A 22,492-nucleotide genomic window follows, 5' to 3' on the forward strand; every position below is an offset into this window, starting at 1 on the left:
AGCATGCACTGAACTCATTCCCTATTTGGTATCTTTTTTCACAGTTTTCCTGGATAGGGTTAGGCCCATGCTGATTGCGTTACCAGTCTAGTTAAGCTGCTTTGAATGAAGTTACTTTGGTTGGAAAGGGTCTCCTTTTCTGTTGGCCCGCATCAGAGCTGTGACCCCAGCCTGCTAGAGCTGTTTGCTCAGAATCCCCAAATACAGACCAAGTTGTGTCAGTCAAACCCACTGTTTCTTGGAATTGGGAGATTCACACAGTTTGCGCTGTTCTGGAAGCCTCTGCTGCTTTGTTGTGGCAATATCCACACTAGCAGCATTTTGCTTCTGTATCCTTCCTTGCACTGACGAGGACTAGGCAAGAGCATTTACCCGAGGGGAATCGGAACACCTCCAAAAATTGTTCAAGTGAAACGTTTCCACTCGGTAGTTCAGTGAATACTTAGAATTAGATATAGTACAGTTCCTTATTGCTAACATCTAAAATATATGAATATTAGCATAGCATGATTTGCAAAAGTGCCTAGGAAACAGGTATTTGCAAAAGTGCTCATCAAAACCAGAGCTGCTGTATTTCTATTACATCAAATTGATGGGGGCACCAAAGTGAGCAAATGGATCCAAATATTAAACTCATTATTCTTCCAAATGTAGCGTTAAGGCAGACCATCTTGCAGACATGCACAATAAAGCACAATACTGCCATTGAAGGGCCTTACACATGGGTACTACATGCACATGTGCTCCACATGGCGCTCGAGCTGCACGTGGCAAATAAAGATCTCAGCAAGGGCCTAACTGTTATATGTTACACCTGGATTTTGAGTTGTTTTTTTTTTTTTTAAGTGCATTTCAGGTAAGTTTACCTCTTAGGTATTATTATTTCATACGTATATTCATAGAATAAAGTACATATGGAGCGCAAGGGCAGGGGAAAATAGTGCTTAGAGCCCTCCAGCCGTAGGATTTACTCAGTTTTACAAGACCGAGGATGATGTTAGAAGCAAATACATAAGAAAGGAACCCCCCCCCCCCCCCCCGCGCCCCGCGCTTGGACACGCACGTAGCTGGGGCTGCTCTGGGGCAGCCCGCAGGTGACCCCCAGCGTGGCCGGCACAAACGCACCTCGCGTGCGGCCCTGTCTTCCCCCCATCAAACAAACACCCCCGAAAGGCGCTCGCGGCCCCCGGCGGCTCCGCAGGGCCCAGGGCGGGCTCGGAGCCCCCGGCGGCTCCCGCCCCCCGGCCCATGCGCCGCGGGCGGAGGGGGAGGGCGCCTCCCGCATGGAGCCGCTCCGTGCGTGAGGGCAGCGCCGCGGCGGGCCCGGTGCCGCAGCAGTCGCGCGCGCGCGGGCGGGCGGGCAGCCCCGGGCGAGGCGCGGCGCGGCGCACACGGCGCACACAGCGCGGGGCTCGGCCCCGCTCCATGGAGACCAATGGCAGCGCTGCCGCCCAGCGCCACGGGCGCCGAGCCCGCCGCCGCGCACGGCCGCGCGCCGCAGCCCACCATGGCCCCGCCGCCGCCGCCGCCCTCGGCGAGGTGAGTGCCGCCCGCCCGGCCCGTCTTCCCCTCCGCGCCCGCTGCGCCGGGGCCGGGCCGGCTCCGAGCCCCGCGGCCGCCATCGCGGCGGCGGAGGGGGTGTGGGGCGCGCGTGTTTGGCGGGGAGCGCCGGCCGATGCCCTCCGCCGTGCCCTCCACCCGCCGCGGTCTCCCCGGGGTCGAGACGCTGCTTTTCTTTTTTTTTTTATATATATTTTATTTCCCGTTAACGGCGGCGGGTGGGCAGGAAAGGAGGGGTGCGCCCGCGCGGGGGGCAGAGTGGCGGTTTCAACCGTTGTGGCGGTTGGTGCGTGGGAGGAATGGGGCAGCCCGGGAGGGGAGCGCGGAGGGGGATTCAACTGTCGGTTGTGGGGGCCGCGGCGGGTTGCGGGGCCGCGGCGGGCGGGGGCGCGCGGCCGCCGCGCCGGTAACGGGGGGCGCGGGGGAGGGGTGGCGGCGAGCGCACAACATGGCGGCGCGCGGCGGTGGGGGAGGGGAGCCGCCAACTTCTGCGAGACACGAGTCCTTCCCCCCCCGCCGGAAACCAGCGCGCGGCGCTCTATGGCCTTAGCCGCGCGCTAGAGCGGCCGCCTCCCGGCCTGCCCCCCCGCGCTCTGACGTCATTCCGCTGTCTCGGGCGGCCAGTGGGCAGAGGGCACAGGGGGAGCGCGTCAGCACGGCGCTCGCGGCCGCCCGCTGCGGCGGGGCCTTGTGGGATCGCGGAGGCCTCGCGCCTGGGCAGGAAGGAAAGCGGAGCGCGGAGGGGGGCAGGGCGGCGCGCCCCGTGCGCCGGGGCTGTCATGGCGGCTAATATCGAGCAGATCCTTCGTTCCTTTGTGGTTAGCAAGTTCCGGGAGATGCAGGAGGAGCAGGAGCAGCAGCAACAGCACGGCGGGTAACGAGCCTGCCTGGCGTGGCGGGGAGCGCTCGGGCGGCGCATCCGGGCCTAGGCCCGGGCCTGCCCCTAGGCCTAGCGTGCCGCGATGGGAGGGCTGTGACCGGGGGCTGGGCCGCGGGCCCCGCGTCGGGGACGGGGCCCCTGCGGATCGTGTCGCCGTAAGCATGGTGGGGCCTGCGGACTCGCGCCCTTGCGGGCGCCTTGAGCAAAAATACGGCGCGCAGGGGGAGGGTAGGGGGGAGGGACGAATGGACGCGCGCGGCTTCTTGCTCCCGTTTCCACTCGCAGGTTGTCCGTTTTTCTCTTTTGCTTTAAAGGTGAGCATTTGTTTTGCCCAGTAGTTTTGCTGGAACTATTATACCTAAGCTTGCCTTTATTTATTTAATTATTTTTTACATAGCTTTGTCTTGTAAAACAAGCAAAATCTTCTGAAGAGGGGTGTGTGATAGGTGTTGGTTTTGTGAATTCAGAAAATTGAGGAGTCTACGTGCTTTTATATAAAGAATGGGGATTTGCTCATTTGCAAACATGCTTGCTTCCCTTCTGCCCGCTTTTCAGTTGTCTTTAACTGTTGTGAATAAGTGAATCAGAAGATAGATGTTTCGCTAAAGCTGTGGCTTCTTCAGGAGGCTAAATAGTTCTTTGACGATAATATAGTTAAATATAGTAAATGTTTATAAATTTTAAAATAAGGGTAAGAAAAGCTCAAAATTGCCTGTATTATGTTGATATTTTTCTTGGTTAGTGGAAAGGTAGAAGGCCAACCCAATGGTGACCCAATCCCAGCTGAGCAAGCCAATCCTTCAGATGACACTGGTGCTGGTGCTGGGAGCCGTCAGAGTGATCAGATAGTGCAGAAAATAGAGGAAGTGCTCTCTGGAGCCCTTGATACAGAGCTGCAGTGCAAATCAGGTAAATGAAAACATGTTTGGAAAAATATGTTCTTATTTCAAAAGATTGTCACAATTCTTAACACATCATCATTTTTACAGAGATGAAAAAGTACTTTTCAGTACTGCTCTGCTCACTGAGCTTCATCTGAAAAGCCGTATATTGCTCTAATGTTCATAAATATATATATTTTTTTACTGTTTATTGTGTTTTGTAGCTATAGATTGACAATGAAATGAGTAATCCAAAAATTGAAACTTGTTGGTATACAACAGTGTTATCTAGTGTGTAAAAAGTTAGTTTTTTTGACTTTCTCAGTTACAATAATGCCAACACGTATACACAATACTTGTAAATGTAGAAGTTATTTGTTGGTACATCATGTTGAAGACTTTTTATGTTTCCTTTTGTATAAACTTTGTTGCCTCAGTATGGAGTTTTTAATTACAAAAATGGTACTGATACAGGTAGAAGCTTTATTTTTATTGGTTTGTAAGTTTAGTAATCTACACAATATTTATTAGAATTCAAAATTCTATAGTTAACTCTTTTTTTTGCGAAGTGAGGTGATCTATTGTTTCTTTTTAATAGTGAATAACGCCCATGCTTTTAAACTACAGGTGTTCAGATTGAAGTCTTTCAAAGGTAGTGAAAGATATGTGTGATTAAATTACCCAAATTTCATGCCAAAAATTTGCATGTGAATATAATTTCTTATGGAGCTATTACCTTCTAAAAAATCCTTAATCAATAGAGAGAGCAAAATGAAAACTAATTATTATGTTTTTGATTTTTCGAAATTCAGAATTCGCGTACTTGGTAAGTATAGTTCCGGAATGATTTTGTAAAAGGCAGAGTAGAAAATTGTGACAAGAATTGTTTAGTTCAAAGACTAACTTTTCAAGTTTTGGAGATTGCTTCTATTTTATGCACAGTGGCTTGTTTACCCTTAACATTTCCAACACCCTTCCTTCAGATATGTTATATAAGCAGCACTGTCCTTTTTTTGTGTGCTCTTCTATCTTACAAGAGTGAGACAAGTAATATGATAGTAAGTAAAGGTGACATATTAGTGTGGTAATAAATAACCTTAGCTTATGATATGTGTTGCCTCTGTTCATATGTAGAAAGAAGTTATGTTGCTATTAGACAAAGCTAGGGATTATCTGAAATTGCTGTGTGTAGAAAAGGTCACGTGACTCATTGTTCCTTTTTATAGCATTCAAGAGAATGTTGATGGGAACACTTTTTAAGGTTTTTAATTATGTAAAGGTGTGTGTGTGTTTTGCAACTAAATGAAATATGGAAGCATTTATGAAATCTTTATCATGTTCATGTAATAGTATTGCATTTACGAACTTTTTTTTTAAAAATATTTTTTTTGTGTTGTTTATTCATACATTACACTTTATAGTCATAGCCAGATTATAATGGGAGAACCCACATGGTTCTGCTGGCCAGTAAAAATGATTTTGGTGATGACAGCATGCAGGCAGACTTAAACATATAGTTCGTATATTTAGTGATGATTCTAATATATTACTATAATTGAAGTGCTTTTTTTTCATGAAAACATGGTACTAGATCCAAAGAAGAAGATCGCAGATTCAGGAGGTACAGAATTTAAAAAAAAATCCAAACCTTAATCGTCTTCTTCCCACTTAACAGTTGCCTGCAGTCACCTGAAGTTCTGGGTACTTTTCTGTTTCATACAGAAGATTGTTAGGTGCTTATCGTCTTGCAGTTGTTCATGACAAACATGTTCATGAGTCTGAGCAGCTGGTTGCTTGCCACCCTTTAAAGTCTGCTTGAGATGAGGGAAATAGATACTCTTTTCCCAAACATGTCTGGAAAACTTCATGAGTAAGTGAGGAACTTTAAAATTCAGATCGTTCCTAACATGTATAGTGATAAGATTTTTTATTTTTTATTTTTTTTTTAAAGCATAGTAAGAGGTCATGGTACTGCTTATTAGATTCTCTGCAGTAGGCATGCCAGTTAGGTGATTTCCCTGAGAAATGGGAGACTTGTTTTCAGTTGCATTTGCATCTTGATACAGTTTGAAACCATATCTTAAGCCTTCTAGTAGAATGTACTACCCACTTGAGTGTAGATGAAAATATATGGAAGTACATCTCGGAAGGAATTATGTCACCACTGAAACTGTGCCACTGATGAAGAAGACCTGTTTAACTTTTTGAGAACAGGTTTTTTTTTTTCTTCTCAAAATGATTGCAAGGAGAAAGGATAAGAAAGGGGGCAAAATATGGAGTGTTTATGGGTTGTGATAGTTTGGTAAACAAGATGTGGATTTCAAATTAGAATTTTTTGTACCTCTTTCCATTATGTGTTTACTAGTTTAGACTAGTAACATTAAACTAGTAACATTACTGGTTTAAACTATATTTTAAAGGCTCCTCTAGCAACATTTACAAGGAAAATTTCGTTTTCTTCTAGATGTAGACAAAGATACTGTGAAAACTAGTTCTAAGTCTACAAAAAGAACTTCTACTGAAGGAGTTGGAGATGAAATTCCTAGGAAAAAATCAAAGAAGAACAAGAAGCACAAAAGCAAGAAGAAGAAGAAAAAGAAGAAGAAAAGGAAGAAAGAGAAGAAGCATAAAAAGCAGCCAAAAGAGTCAAAACAGACTGCACGTCATGGAGAACATGCAGACTTACAGCCTGCATCTCATCTGATGCCAGAGAATTCAGGCTCCAAACTGAATATACAGCATGCAGGATCTGGAGATTCAAATTTGGCTGTTCACATGCAGCCAGAAGGACTATCCTTAAAAGCAAGTGAGGTGCTTGATAGACAAGCTTTAGGACTTGGCTCTCACGTGAGAGATGATTCTCAACCACCTAAGGAAGATCTTGGAAGTGAGAAGGGGAATTTATGTGCAGCAGATCCTCAGTTTAATTTAGAAAGCAGCATATCTGATACTCAAGAACATACTACTATAACTCAAACTAAAATTTGCACTAGACAGGAACAAATTAAAGAGTCTCATGAAAGTATTTATCCTGTAGCTATCAGTGGAAAAGATGGATTTCATGTTGATACTGGAATTGATACATTATCTAGCATCCCATCTGGAGTTGCCCATAAATCTGAACTTCAGAAAGATCCTGAAGTAACTTCAGAAGTAGTAGAAGCATTAAAAGATTCGGAAGATATTCTGCAGACTAAAGGCACCAGGGAAGCTTTTGGTACAACTCTCGAATATGAACCCATGGAAGTGCTGAAGTACTCAGAAACAGCTCTAAAATCTGTGACACAGACGGGGGCAAAAGAATTGGAAACAAGCTCAGAATCTTTAGCAAAAGATTTGGCAACAATTCCTAAGTCTGTAAGTCAGGCAGATACAAAAACTGTGAAGTTTGCTCAAGTGTCTGTGGCCACGGAAGAAGTAAAAATTCCAGAAGCAAGTGAAGAATCTGTGCTTATGGAAAATGTGAAAAGCACAGAAAGATCTTTGGAAGTAGGGAGCGTGACTGGAACTCTGGAGCCAGCTCTAAAGCCCCCAGTTGTAGCTGATGACTTGAGAATGGCACAGCACAGTCCTATGGAGAGTGTGAGTGTCTTTCAAACAGCCTTGGAACCTGTAGCTGTGATGGGGAGCATGGAAGGTAAAGAAACAGACCCACATGTAGCTTTGCAACATTCCTCTAAAACACCTGTGGCAATGGCTTTAACCCAGGTGGAAGTGAGAAGTGCCAAAATACCTGTAGGACTAGGGGCTGTAGCAGAGGTTAAAGATGTGGAACCAACCAGAAGCTTTGTGCAGACAGAAAGTGTGAAAGCCTTGGAAGCCGCTGTGGAACCAGTTACTGTGGCAAAGACAAAAGTTTTGGAAACGATCATGGAACCTGTGGGTATGACAGGAGCAAAAGATGTCAAAGCAACCCGAGAACATCTGGAAGTTGAAGTTACCAAAGGTTTAGAAGGAACCCTTGATTCTGCAACAGTATTAAATGCTTCAGAAGTGGCTTTAGAGCCTAAAGTGACAGAAACAAGAGCTTTGGATCGAACCCAGGGATTTGCAGTTCCAGTAGAAGTAACAAATGTGAATGTAGCTCAAGAATCTCTACACATGGGAGGTATAAAAAAAATCCAAGAGGCTAATAATTTGGAAACAAATTTACAAGCTGTAGCTGTGACAGAATTAAAAGCAACAGTGCACCAAGAGCCTCAGCAAACTGAAGCTTCAGGAGCAGCCCTAAAATATATGGTCACAGAGGTGAAAGACTTAAAAGCAACTTCAGAACCTGTTGTGGAGGCATTTGTCCCCAAAACAGCTTCAGAAATGCAGATGATGGAGGGTTGTAAAGGCCCACAAGCAACTATGGAAGTTGTGATACCAGCAGGGATAAAAAGTACAGAAACAAATCAAGCTGCTCTGCAATGGGAAAATAATGCCTCAAAATTTCCAGAAACAACTCTGAAGCCTCCAGCCATAACAGAGGCAAAATATTCAGAGAGATCTTCATTACTGGGACAAGTAGAGGAGCTGAGAGAATCAAGATCTGAGAGTGAGTCAAACGTGAAAGAATTGGAAGTAGCTCTGGATCGTACTGCAGGAGTAGAAGCAGCCTCAGATACTGCTTTCTCATCTGTGAAAATTGGAGATGAAAAACATCTGGAAAAAAGTTCTGTGAGAACAACCTTACTACCTGCAGGAGAGACAGAAGGGAAAGGTTCAGAAGCAATGCTCGACAGAGCCAGAGCAGGGATGAAAACATCTCCATTGCATCTGCAGATGGAAGCTGCGAAAGATTTAGAAGATTCGGAGTCTTTGCGCATGGCAAAGACGAAAGCTTTGGAAGCTGTGTTTCAGCCTGCACCCCTTGCAGAGGCAAAGGGTCTAGGAGAAAATGTATGTTCTTCAAAAATTGACACCCAAGTTTTGGAAGCAAGTCCAGGACTTCCGTCCTTAACAAGTTCAGAAAGAACTTCTGAATCTGTGTTTGCACTGACAGAAGTGACACATTTGAAAATTGCATCAGAGAAAGAACTAAAACATGTGGAAACAACTGTAGAACCTGTTTTTGCAAGCCAAGCAAAGAGTTCAATCGTTTTACAGTCTGACATCATGACAGACAGAGAGCTGAAGATAGCTTCACAAACTGAGGTAACAACCTCGAGAATGATCTTAGAACCTAAGGTGCCTGGAGAAATAAAACCTTCTGAAGTTGCTCCTGAAGATATGAACAAAGCACAGGTGAAGAACAAAGAAGCGACACTGGAACCTGTGCAAACAATGGAGAAAACTTTGGAAAAAAATTCAAAATCTCTGCATGTGGAAGAGTTGGAAACAGCTGCAACTGTGGATCATTCAGAAACTATAGAATCTTTACCTGGAGTGCAAGAAAAAAATCTCGCATCAGACGCAGAGACAGAAATGAGAAACTTGGGAGGAACTTTGGAAACTAATATTTCAACAGATGCAAGAAATCAGGGACCTACTGTAGAATATATAATTGCAACAAGGAGCACAGGTATAAAAAAAGTTGAGTCTTCATATATGGTCAGTTTCAAAGATTTGGAAGAAGCTTCAGGTACTGAGAACGGAATGAAGGATGCAGAGATGGCATCAGAAGCTAGAGAAATTAGTTCTTTGGAAAGCAGGAAAGAACCTACAATGGTAGAAAGGAAAGATTCTGAAGGAGTTACGGAATCTGAAATATGCATGCATACTCAAGATGTGGAAACTTCTCAAAAATCAGAAGAGGCAAGGATGGTGAATGTTTTACAAGATGCTTCAGAAACATTTACCATAGCAAAACAGGATTCAGAAGCTGTTTCAAAGTCTTTGCACGCTGAAAAGACAGAACATCCACAAGTGGCTGCAGAAGTCTTGAGTGCTGCTGAAATGAAATCTTCTGAAGCAGTTCCAAAACCAGGTGAGGTGAAAGATCTGGAAGTGCCAGAACCTGAAGTAGCCGCAGAATTACAACATCCAAAAGTCGTACAGTATGAGCAAACGGAGGATGTGAGAGTTCCAGAACAAATGCAGGAGTGTGAGACACAGGCTGAGAAGAAAGATACAGAACAAACTATACCATCTGAGCCTGTAAAAGAAATAAATGATAGGAAGACTACTCCAGCACCTGTGGCAAATACAGAAGCAGCTGTTAGTTCTTTACATGCATCAGATGAAAAAGACTCAGCAGCAACTCCAGAATCTGGAATGACTGGAAACCTAAAACTCGCGGAACCTGGTCCATCTGAGGTGGCAAAAACAAAAGATTTGGAAGCTGCTCCATTACACGATGCTGTTGTAGAGCTGAAAGATTCAGAAGCAGCTGCAGGGCCAGAGATGGGGACAAAAGATTCAGAAGCAGTTCCAGAACCTGAAGCTGTTACAGAAGAAGGTCCAGAACTGGAAGCGGGAGAGTTAGAAGAAACTCCAGACGATGAGGCTATGAAAGAATCATCACAGGCAGAAGAAGCAAGAGATTCGGAAACATCTGATGTGCAGCCTGATGTGGCAGCAAGAATGAGAGAGACACTAATGAGACTTGAAAAAGTTTTTGAAAAAAGCCACAGAAGTGATAAAAAGCATGATTCAAAGAAACAAAAAAGGAGTCGCTCTAAGTCTCATTCCAGGTCTAAGAAGAGGAAAAAAAAATCAAGGTCAAGCTCTACTTCTAGGCGCTTGACTTCTAAAAGAGCACGTTCTAGGAGCAGAAACTATTCAGTTTCAAGAAAAAAGCATTCCAAATCTAGATCCCGGTCTGTGGAGAAGAGAGAAAGAAGAGTATCCTCCCGGAGGTCCAGACGTAGGCGTTCCAAGTCCTCAGACCACTACAGGTCTAAATCCAGATCGGCAGAAAAGAGAGGGAGCAGACTGTCATCTGGGAGGTCCAGGCGTAGACGTTCCAGGTCTTCTGATCGCTACAGGTCGAAATCCAGATCAGTGGAAAAGAGCAGACTGTCCTCCCGAAGGTCCCGGCGCAGACGTTCGAGATCTTCAGACCGCTACAGGTCTAAATCCAGATCAGTGGAAAAAACTTTGTCCTCCCGAAGATCTGGGCGCAGGCGTTCCAGGTCCTCTGATCGCTACAGGTCGAAATCCAGATCAATGGAAAAGAGCAGACTGTCCTCCCGAAGGTCCAGGCGCAGGCATTCGAGGTCTTCTGATCGCTACAGGTCTAAATCCAGATCAGTGGAAAAAACGCTGTCTTCCCGAAGGTCTGGGCGCAGACGTTCTAGATCCTCTGATCGCTACAGGTCGAAATCCAGATCAGTGGAAAAACCAGTGTCCTCCCGAAGGTCCAGGCGAAGACGTTCGAGGTCTTCTGACCGCTACAGGTCCAAATCCAGGTCAGCAGAAAAGAGACTATCATCTTGGAGGACCCGACGCAGACGTTCCAGATCCTCTGACCGTTCTAAATCTAGATCCAGGTCTTCAGAAAAGAGGGGAGGCAAGGAATATTCCTGGAGGTTCAGAAACAGGTCTGTTTCTTCTGATCGTTCAAAATCTAGGTCTAGATCTGTTGAAAAGAGGAGTCGGAAGGCATCTCTACGGAGGTCTAAACGTCAACGCTCCAAGTCTTCTGACCGTTACAAGTCTAGATCCAAATCAGTAGAGAAAAGAGAGCGTAAGCAATCACGGAAGTCTAAACGTCAGCGCTCAAAGTCCTCTGATCGCTACAAGTCTAGATCTAAATCAGTGGAAAAAAAGAAGGAGTCTTCACGAAAAAAGCGTCGTCGCTCAAAGTCTTCTGACCGTTACAAGTCTAGATCAAAGTCTGTTGAAAAAAAGCGCAAGGAATCTTCGAAGAAATCTAAACGGAAGCGCTCAAAGTCCTCTGACAGTGTTAAGTCAAGGTCCAAATCTGTGGAAAAAAGAGAGAGCAACTTGTCTTCAGTGAATAAACATACTGAGTCTTCTGAACATCAAGAGACAAGAAGCAAATCTCCTGGAGGAGTATATGGTCCCGAACTTCCTGTGACATTTGAAGGCAGCGCCTCCAAATCCTCTGATGGTGCTGTGTCAATAACTTCATCTACTGAAAAAGTAAATGGTCCAGAGCTGCCATTGGCACCTGAAAGCGGACTTCCCAAAACTTCAGATGACCATGAGACAAGATCCTCATCTGTTGAAAAAACAGAGGATCTGCAGCCTTCTGTGGTGTCTGAACTTGAAAGTTCCAAAGCCACAGATGACCAGGAATTGAGACCCATGCCCGTGGAAAAAGCACAGGTTTCGGCTCTTCCTCTGACAACTGAAAATGGGTGTTCTGCTCTTTATGACCAAGACGCTGAATCCATGGCAGCTGAAAAAGAAATGGTTCTGGAACCTTCGTCGCTACCTGAACCTCTGTGTTCCACACCCAAGTCAAGATCCTCATCTGTTGAAAAAAGAGGGGATCCAAAGCCATTGATATCAGATTTTCAGCTTTCCACATCCCCTGAAAATGAATTGAGGTCTACATCTCTCAAAAAAATACAAGGTCCAGAGCATCTTGGATGCTCTGTATCTTCTGATAATTGCAACTTGGTCTCCTTGTCCTTGGAAAAAACAGAGCTTCAGACGTCTTCTCTAACATCTGAAAGTGTGATCTCTGACTTTACTGATCGTCGTGAAGTGAGACCTGCCCCTGTTCAGAAATTTTGGCGGCTGTCTGGAAGTGGATCTTATAAACTGCCTGATGGGCCTGTGTCTGCCCTGGTTTCTGGCAATGGATCCTCCAAATTACCTGGTAGACGTGAGAGTTCATTGGTGTTTGGAAGTGGGTACTTAAAGTCATCTCAGGGAAATGAATTGGGATCCTTTTCTGCTGAAAAAGTAAAGCCTCTGGATGCTTCTGTGTCATGTGAACGTGCTCCTGTTAAGGTCTCAGATGACCTCATGTCATCTTCATCTTTTTCAAAAGCGGAGGAGGTTACGACATCTGTAGGGGAAAGCTGCAAGTCTTCTGAAGTTTGTGAGTCTGGATCAGCTGTTGACAAAGATCTAGGCAGTCTGGAATCTTCACAGGTACCTGGCATTGTCTGCTCTGAATCTTCTGAAGTGTGTGAATCTCTCTTACCTGAAAAAGCAGAGAGTACAGAATCTTTTTCGATGCCCAAAGGAGAATTACCTGCATGCCATGATGGCAGCGAGTCAAAATACACTTCTTCTGAGAAACTGGAAGGTGCAGAACCGTCAGTGGCATCTGAAGTTAGGTGTTCAGTATTTTCAGAAGAATTGAGATCCACCGCAGTTGAGAAGTTAGATGCACAAAAGCCTCCACTGGCAAGTGGATCCTCTGAATCCACTGTTGTTGACTCACTAAGCCCTCTTAATGAAAAATCAGAGTCCCGGGTGACTTCTCCGACATCTGAAGGTGGGCATTTCCTCTTGACTGATAGTCATGAGTTGAGACCTATCCCTACTGAAAAAGCAGAGGTGCAGAAGTCGTATTTGGCCTCTGAACTTGAAAGCACTGTATCTCCTGATGGCTACAAGTTGAGATCTGCCTCTGAAGAAATTCAGGTGCAAGAGCCATCTCTGATGTTGGAAAGGAGATGTTCTGTTTCCTCTGATGGTCATGAGTTGACGTGCATACCTGCAGAGAGAGCTGAGGTGCAGAAACCTTCTCAAAGGTCTGAGAATGAAAACGCAACATCCCTGGATGGTCAGGAGTTGAGATCACCCCCTGTTGAAAAGGTAGAAGAACTGAGATCTAGCTCTCCTGAAAAAGCAGAGATGCCTTGCGTAGAGGAGCCTTGTGTAATACCTGACAATGAATATGCTGTATCCACTGAAGATCAGGAATTGGCACCTTCTCTTGCTGAAAAGACAGAGATACAGCAGTGTTCTTTGCTGCCTGAGAATGAATGCACCATAACCCCTGATAGTCGGGAGTTGCGAGCCAGTTCTGCTGAAAAAGTAGAGGTGCAGGAACCTCTGACATCTGTCAATGATTATGCTACGTTCCCTGAAGGCCAGGAATTGCAATCTACCCTTGTGGACAAAGCAGAGGTGCAGGAGCCTCCTCTGATATCTGACAGTGAACGTGCTGCATCCCCTGAAGATCAGGATTTGCTGTCTACTCCCGCTGAAAAAACAGAGGTGCAGGAATGTTCTCTGCTATCTGAAAATGAATATGTTTTATCCCCCGAAGGCCGTGATTTGACATCGAGCCCTATTGAAAAAGAAGAATCAGAGGAACCTTCTGAAACATCTGAAAGTGGAAGTTCGGTGTCCACTGATAGCCAGGAGTTGCAGTCTACTCCTGTTGAAAAAACAGAGGTACAGGAACTGTCTCTGATGTCTGAAGGTGAATGTGAAATGTCCCCTGAAGGTCAGGAAAAAGCTATGTCCCCTGAAGGCTATGAATCAAGACTGCCCCATGATGAGAAAGTAGAGGATAGGGATTCTTTGACATCTGAAAATGATCATTTGTCTTCTGAGGGCCAGGAGCTAAGTTTCACCCCTGTTCAGAAAGCAGACATGCAAGAGCGTTCTCTGACACCTGAAAGTGAACGTTCAGCATCCCCTAATGACCAGGAGTTGAGATCCCCTCTTGCTGAAAAAGTAGGTGGTCTGGAGTCTTCTTTGACATTAAATGATCGATCGTCCATGTCTCCTGATGGCAGTGAGCTGAAATCCGTCCCTGGTGAAAAAACGGAGGATGGGATGCCTTCTTTAATGCCTGAAAGTGGGTGCTCTATGTCCCCTGATGGCTACAGTGTGAAATCTGCTCCTGGTGAAGAAATTGAGGATCTAGAGCCCTCTTTGATATCTGAACATAGACATTCCACATCCCCTGATCATGATGGCCATGAAGAAGAGCGTCCAGAGTCCTCGTTGACTTCTGAACATAGAAGATCCATGTCGCCTGATGACCACGACCAGAAATCTACTATAGATGAAGATATAGAAGATAGGGAGCCCTCTTTAACATCTGAACGTAGACATTCCTCATCTCCTGATGAGCATGATTCAAGATCTTCCATTGGTGAAGAAGTGGAGTACCAGGAGGCAACTTTGACAGTTGAACGTAGACACTCTGTTTCTTCTGATGGCCAAGAGTCAAGGTCTACCACTGGTGAAGAAATAGAGGATGTGGAGCCCTCCTTGACAGCTGAACGCAGACATTCCACATCCTCTGATGAGCGTGAGTCGAGGTCTTCTGCTGATGAAGAGGTTGAGGATGCAGAGCCATCTTTGACAACAGAGCGCAGACACTCCACATCCTCTGATGAACAGGAATCAAGGTCTACCACTGGTGAAGATGTAGAGGATGCAGAGCCTTCTTTGACAGCTGAGCGTGGACGCTCTCCGTCTCCTGACGGGCGTGAATCGAGATCTACCACTGGTGAAGAAGTAGAGGACGAAGAACCCTCTTTGACAGCTGAACGAAGAGACTCCACATCCTCTGATGAGCAGGAGTCAAGGTCTACCACTGGTGAAGAAGCAGAGGATGGGGAGACCTCTTTGACAGCTGAACGAAGAGACTCCACATCCTCTGATGAGCAGGAGTCAAGATCTACCACCGGTGAAGAAGGAGAGGATGCAGAGCCCTCTTTGACAGCTGAACATAGACGCTCCACATCCCCTGATGGGGGTGAATCAAGGTCTACCACTGGTGAAGAGGTAGAGGATATGGAAACCTCCCTGACAGCTGAACGTAGGCACTCCACGTCCTCTGATGAACGTGAGTCTACCACTGGTGAGGAGGCAGAGGATGCGGAGCCTTCTTTGACAGCTGAACAGGACACGTCTCTTGAAAAATTGGAAGGACAGGATAGTAGGCGTTCCGAGTCTTCTGAACGCGAGAGATCTAGATCCAAATCTGCCGAAAAAGCATCTGACAAAGAGTCTTCACGAAGATCTAGAAGTAGACGTTCAAAATCTCTTACTGTGCAAAAGAGTCGATCCACATCTGTTGAGAAAACAGCAGACAAAGAATCTTCACGAAGATCTCGACATAGACGCTCCGGGTCCACTGCTCGTCAAAAGAGTAAATCCACATCTGTTGAAAAAACTGTAGACAAGGAATCTTCTCGGAGATCTAGACATAGACGCTCCAGGTCCACAGCTCACCAAAGGAGTAGATCCACATCTGTTGAAAAAACTGCAGACAAAGAGTCTTCACGGAGATCTAGACATAGACGCTCCAGGTCCACTGCTCACCAAAGGAGTCTGTCCAAGTCTGTTGATAAAACAGCTGATAAAGAGTCTTCACGGAGATCTAGAAGCAGACGCTCCAGGTCTTCTCAACGCAGATCCCAGAGGTATGATACAGAATCTCGCTCTAGACGGAATCGCTCCCGATCGGTGACACGCAGAAGAACGTCAAGATCAAAATCTAATCGTCGCTCTCGATCTAGCTCGCTCTCTCGTTCAAGGCACAGGAGGAGGAGCAGGTCGAGATCAGCATCAAGAAGAAGGCGTTCTTTATCAAGAGACAGACGTAAAAGATCTCAGAGAAACAGATCAAGATCTACTGATAGAAGAAGGAGAAGATCAGATTCAAGAGATCGTAGAATATCACTCAGGTTACGTAGCAGGAGTCGAACACCTATTCGTCAAAGGCGATCAAGGTCAAGAGGAAGAAGGCGGAGCTCCAGCAGGTCCCCAATTCGACTACGGCGATCAAGATCTTCAGGGAGAAGAAGATACAGCAGATCACCTGATCGTCGAAGGTCCAGGTCATCTGAAAGGTTTGCCAGCAGATCGCCCAAACGTCTTACAGACTTGGGTAAGTAATAATTTTTCTTCATTAGCTTCACAGTTAGGTAGTATTGATTGGCTAAAATACAGCCTTGTTCTAACACCTCTCTGTAGAGTTCCTGAGAAATTTCTTGAATTGGTTTTAGGCAGTAGCTTTCACTAAGGCAACTTCTATGTTGGAACTGAACCAACTCTTACCATTTGGATGAAAACTGCATTTAAAGCAGAGATCTATCTTGATTTTAAAACCTCCAGACAAAGGTAGTTTGCTGTAGTTTTGAGAAGTACTCTTCATTGTAATGTTTAAAAAGAGTGCAGATGTTCTCTGTGAGAAAGTTAGGAATTACTAATTTGTCTTCACTGGGAACAACCTGCATATGGCAGAACATGAAAAGGTAAATGACAGCAGGGGGATTTATTAGTTCTGTTGTCAGCTCTGATGCTTCTTTATATGTTTTCTATATTGTCTTCTTCTTTTCATCTGTTTTTTTTTTCCTGCTTCTGAAAACTTTTGCTACATTAAATTATTACATTATTAAATGTGAATCAGAGGTTATATGGGTTATATCCCTGTTTCTGTGGGCTCGAAAAAGCTCTGTTTTTTATTCCCTTGTGCTGTTGAATCTTGAGGAGAGCTTCCTTGTGCTATGATCATTTATATTCAGTTTATGTTTTCAGAAGCTCCTAGATGATCCTGAATTACGCTCCTAAATTCACAGTGTAGACAAGTTAGAGTAGTTTTTATTTTTAACTAGAATAAATCAATAATAACATGAATGTAGCTAGCTGATTTCTAGGATATTTAATACAGCTTCACTGTGTCAATAACAACAGTTCTTTAGGGGTTTTTAGGCTGAGATTTTTTTTTTCATGCAAAACTTCCTGCTGCCGGGCATGTGCCAAATGCTGGAGAGATTATGGAAATGAATATTAGATCAAGACTTTCCAGCTCTCATTCTTCTGCTACATAGGAATGTGGAGTATTCCAGTGCTGATAAAGATAGGATCATAAACTGGCAACATGGACAGTATTCTGCAGATACCTGCTTTGTGACTAGGGAGTCTCTGTGAAAGATAGTAGCTAGATAACCCAACGTTGCATTTTATTAAATCACATGTGTGATATTTTTCTTAAAACCACAAAGCTTTGGTTTCAGATTCCTTTTTGAGGGGCAACCATACTGACTACAGAGAAAGTTGATATTCTTTGATTCCTTTTACTTTTGGATAATTAAGTAAATTTGGTCAAAAATTATAAAAAAAACTCTTAAGATATGTCCAACATAAATAAACTCTTATTTTTCAGTGTCTTCTTCCCAGTTTAGAATATGTTTGTCTTTGCTTCTTATTTTATGTGCTTCAGTTTCCACTTGCCTTAGACTTTGCTGTCATCATGGGTATGTCAGTTAATGGCTGTTGACATTAGGATAGATTTATGCTGAGAACTTGAGGACAGGGGTGGCTGTTTCTGAAAAGAGTACCAAGCCTAGCTGGTACTCTTGGAAATGAAAGTGAAAATCCAAATGAACTGCATCTGTCTACTGTGCCTGGAGTGAGAGGGACCTTGGCTTTTCTTAGCTAATAGGTTTCATAAGGAGAAGGGAGGTTTCTGTTCTGAGAGTTGAACCCCTTAATATGTATAGGGTGGGAACGGGCCACATTCTAAGGAACTTGGTTTCTGTTTCTTTCCATTCTCTGCTATAAAGTTACCACGGAAGCTCCTCTGTCAGGAGTACTTCTGTGCAGGACGTGGTAATTAATAGACAGCTTTGAATCTGCTTTTGATCACCGAACAAATTGTACGTGTATACCTTTGTTTAGGATTTTTGTGAGATTGTGTGCATGCAGAGATAGTAATTCATTTGCAAACTGAGATCAGACAAGAACACACTAAACATGCTTAATTTTTGTTCCCTGTTTGTGTGCTGTGGTCACATGTGGGTTTTTTTTTCCTCTGTAAAGCAAAATATTCTGTTATTAACATTTTTGTGTATAATTGTATTTTCTCAGTGCTTATGTCTCTGCTTATGTTTTCTGTTGCTGAGTCATAAGTGGGTTTCGGGCAAGGGACATCTTCAGGGCCTTTGAATGCTCTTAGAGATAGCTAAGATGGGGACTTTGGAATTTTAAGTTGTGTGACTATAACTCATTATTTCTAAAATTAGAATAAGTCCACAAAGTAAAATAGGACTCGAGCAACAAATAGAACCCTTGAGGCTTGGGAGATTTTAAGTTCTGAAATTTGGACTTCTGTGCTTTGTGTTAAATACGCAGTTTTATTTTTTCTTAAAAAGGCCTGGAGGAAGTACCTAAATTTTTAGGAGTTTTCACAGATTGTAAAAATCCACAGTGTGGGTAAAATCATCTTGTGATTTTAGTCTTATTTAGTCTTCTATAAATGCTAATTTAATATTAAACCAGAGGCTGTTTAAAAAAAAAAAACACAATCTTTCTTAAAATTTTTTAGACAAGGCCCAGCTACTTGAAATAGCCAAAGCTAATGCAGCTGCCATGTGTGCTAAGTCTGGTGTTCCCTTACCACCAAGCCTGATGCCTATGTTATCTCAAAAGAAAGATGACAAGTCCAATAAGTCGTCAAGAGATACTCTAAAGGAGCTCACTGAGGTAAGTGAGAACAGCATTATCAAATTAAACCTGAAAGTAAGCAAGCTATTTTTTGTATTTCCTAGTCAAACTGTAATTATGTGTGCTTAATTTGTTTGAATTCTTATTCTCTGCTATTTTTTTATCATGAAAATGTATCAAATCCAGTAGTTGTGCTTTTTAAAATTTTAATTCTGTTCAAATTTTGTTAGAATTGGTAGTTGTCCCTGCAAATGTGTTGGATGGTTCTGACCAGGGTCTAAAGTAGCTAACGCTCATCTAGAGTCAAAAAATCCTGCCCCTTCCTTGATATTTCCAACTATGGTAGCCTGTTGGTTGCTGCCCTGTTGAATCCAGGCTGGCTCCAGCAGCAGTCCTGGCCATTGTCTCGTGCTGCTTTGCCCAAGTGAACATCCTTTCCAGAACAGAGTCAGCTTCTCACAAAGCGTGCCGCAGGGTGCTTCCTCTGCGACATAATCTGCAGTATGGATTGACTGCTTTCAGTTAACACTGTAGACAGTATGGTTTGTTGATTAGCTTTGTGAAGAATGATTCTATATTAGTATTCGAGGTTGGATTAATATTCTTAAATTTTTATCAGACTGACTCAGTTACAGTTGCTACTGGTAAACAAATGGGATGGGTCAGCATAACCAGTGAAGTGTTTTATATAAAATGGTGCTATCTTGTTTGCTTGGCTAACCTCATAAAATACTTTAGAGAATATCTTAAGTCTTTGGAGCTGACTGAATACTTTAACTGCCAATGGAAACAATTAGAAACTATTTTTAATTGTTAGGTTTACGTATGTAGTTGTTTTTGTGAATTTATAGGCCGATATTTATACTGTAGTCCTTTTCAGATTACAGTATGGTTGTGATGTGGGATGCCAAACAACCAGTCAATTCTTACTCTGAAGTGTTTGCAGCGGTAGACGATGTTCTGTGGCTAGCACTGCGTAGCACAGTTTTACAGAACAATTTATCTGAGAACTTGCATGCTTATGAAATTAGCCACAGCATGAGTGCCTAAGTATGCAAATTAGACAAACTTTAATATATGCTTCATATGGCCGAGGTCTAACATGCCTAAAATGTTAGAGGTACATATATTGAGTGTATATATAGAAGATTTTCTCAAATTATGCCTTTTGGGAAGCCTTAATTAAAAATAAATGTTGTTAAAATGTTCTTTTTATCCTTTCTTTGGTGTACAATTTATTGAGACTTCCTGTTTACCCCTCCCCCCTTTTATAATTCCAGAAATGCAAGAAGATTGCTCAAAGTACAGATGACGTGATAGTGAATAAACCTCATGTTTCTGATGAAGAGGAGGAAGAACGTCCTTTCTATAATCATCCCTTTAAGCTCAATGAACCAAAACCCATTTTTTTCAATTTAAGTGTAAGTATTTCTGTAGTTTACAATGTTTACATCTGGTTATTTTTAAATCCTGTCAAAACTTTGCAAGTAGTTTTATAGAAGTTAAACAGTGATTTGTCATCTTGATGTGATTACAGTAGAATGTTAAAAGTTTGGCGACTTTTAAAATATTCTTGCTACTATAGGAAGGTTAATCTGCAGCATTTGAAATTATGATTAAGTTTCCATAGTTGGATTGAAACTGTTTTTAATTATGTCTTCTTGCACATGTTCAAAATGTGCAAGAATATAACAAAAACATGACAAAACATGAACATAAACAAAACATGAATATAACAAACAGAATGAGTTTTGCTTCACATTCTCATTGCAAAAATGTTAGTATCAGTTTGCAAACAGCAATTAAAAGGCTGTGCTGATGTTTCCTGGGTTGTGAGAAGCATGCTAAAAAGAATAAAACTAGGGAGCTTTCCTTCAAATATAACTGATATTTGCATGCTTTGAAGCATAGATTGGAATTTTTCTAGATGATTTTTTTTGGTCAATTCTATGCAGTTATTTTTGTGCCTGTGAAAGTCTGTCTGGATTTTGCAGGGTGTGTATATATATAGTTGTATAAAAATATTACCTTATAGCAAGTGAAAATATAAATGACATTTATATAGATATGCATACCTGTATGCATGCATGTATGTAAATGTCACTTGTTGCATATACAAAATAATGACTATTAAGTTATAAGATAAAACTATGAGAAAGTGGTATGATGAAATTCAAAAAAAAAAAAAAGCAAATGTCAGATTCTATATGTTTTTTTTAGTGGGTATGGGCTGCTCTCCCTTTTCTCTACAGATGTGAGCCTTTTCACATCTTCCTTTCTATTCTTTCTGGATTACATTCCCATCTGTTCTCTGATATTAGAGGTTTCCCAGTGTCTGGAGTTGTCTTGGGCTCTGTTTGCTTCCTCCAGGAGAGACTTGCCAGGCAGTCTCTTGAACTTGATTTAAGTTGGGGTTCATGCTGCTGTCCAAAAATATTTGAAACTAGAAATAGAGAATTTTAAAAAGTGCTTTCTGTATCTTTAGTAATGTGAGACTTTCATCACATATGGATATCGGAGGCCTTTTTTTTTTTTTTTTTTTTTTTTTTTTTTTACTGATTTGAAGGGGGAGAGATAGGATCTTTCCCTTTCCTATGATGGGACGGAAAGAGAGAGGGGTGGTTACTTGCAAGGGTGATGTTTTCCTTGTTTTTGTCTACCAAGGCTGATTAAAGAGATTTCAACATCTGGCTGTTCTTCTGTGACACTGTAATTTGTTGTTCTTACATGTTTTTTGGGCTATGCAACAACGAGGCAATTAAAACAATCTGTTTAAAATACTTTCAGATTGATACTAGTTAGGAAGGATGACTCTTTTGTGAAAATTTAACTACCACGTGTAAGCAATCAGTTGCTTCTCAAAAACATGCTAATGAATATTGTGTGGTTTCAATTCCTTTTTTTTTTTTTTTTTTTTCTCAAGACTCCAAGTATAAAACCAGCACCACCACCACAACCAAAAAATCAGGTCAGCCTGTCAAAGGAGTTTCCTGTCTCGTCTGGGTCTCAGCATAGGAAAAAAGAAGTAGATAGTGTCTATGGAGAATGGGTACCAGTTGAAAAAGGCAAAGAAGATGGCAAGGATGATGTTTTCCCCAAACCAGCCATTGAGGTAAGGAAGGACCGGAGAGCATATACCATAAGAAAAAAAAAGGTGTTACCCGCTCAATCTGGTGCCAAGGTGAAGCCTGTGAAAAAAAGGAATCGCGTATGTAGGTAGTGTCCGACATTTTAATAAGCTATTTATCTGAACTGCTGCAGTCTTCAAATTTGCTCACAACGTTAGTGTGAGTAATGATGAAAGCAACCTGTATTCATACTGTGTGCTTTTGTCAACTAGTAATTTATTTGTGTCAATAGAATTTAAGCTTTTGCTTGAAGTTTAAAAGAAACAAACTTCTTGTCAAGTTTTTTTGAAAAGATTAATACCCCAAGACTTTCATAATAATTGAAACAGTAATTAAAATTGTCCTACCAATGTTAGAGCAATAATATTGAATTGAAATGTAATCCGTTTAAAAATAGATTGAAAGTAATTTTCAAAACTGCCATTTCGTCTGGATGTATCTACTCATTTTTAAGTTTTCAGTCACATTTGCTCATACTGTTGTCTTCCACCTACTCTTCTAAAAGAAAGTCTAATTGTATGCTAAATAGACTGGAAGATAAAAAAAAAAAAAGGAAATGTTTTACCTCTTGAGATGTCTTCAAAATATTTTGTGGGTTTTTCTATAATGAAATTAATATTTAAGATGGAGATGTTACTTTTTTTCAAGTTGATGTCACCTCATTTCATCTGAAGAATTGTTCTCATATCTTTCAAAACAAATAAAAAAAGAAAACTTTGGCTTCAATGAAATGATGAAATCATTTTTCAAACTTGGTGCATTTTGTCTTTCAGTAATAT

At 42.6% G+C, this 22,492-nt stretch overlaps 1 protein-coding gene across 5 annotated transcripts in view; it reads left to right on the forward strand.

The window, feature by feature from the left end:
- The first annotated feature begins 1,328 nt into the window (after positions 1-1,328).
- Positions 1,329-22,492, forward strand: part of SON (SON DNA and RNA binding protein) — a 37,736-nt gene continuing 16,572 nt past the window's right edge. For 3 of the 5 annotated variants that reach the window (XM_088528977.1, XM_088528978.1, XM_088528979.1), the window contains exons 1-6: positions 1,329-1,539; positions 3,183-3,349; positions 5,786-16,027; positions 18,467-18,624; positions 19,866-20,006; positions 21,509-21,697. In XM_088528977.1, coding sequence (XP_088385103.1) covers positions 1,436-1,539; positions 3,183-3,349; positions 5,786-16,027; positions 18,467-18,624; positions 19,866-20,006; positions 21,509-21,697 — 11,001 coding nt within the window. In that variant the 5' untranslated portion in view covers positions 1,329-1,435. Of the gene's footprint in view, positions 1,540-2,259; positions 2,435-3,182; positions 3,350-5,785; positions 16,028-18,466; positions 18,625-19,865; positions 20,007-21,508; positions 21,698-22,492 lie in introns of those variants that run through there. The other 2 variants (XM_088528976.1, XM_088528981.1) reach the window with 2 other exon arrangements.

This window comes from Tinamus guttatus, unplaced genomic scaffold, assembly GCF_059628265.1.
Source record: "Tinamus guttatus ecotype Peru unplaced genomic scaffold, ASM5962826v1 Tinamus_guttatus_pri_ptg000318l, whole genome shotgun sequence".
Taxonomy (NCBI): Eukaryota; Metazoa; Chordata; class Aves; order Tinamiformes; family Tinamidae; genus Tinamus; species Tinamus guttatus.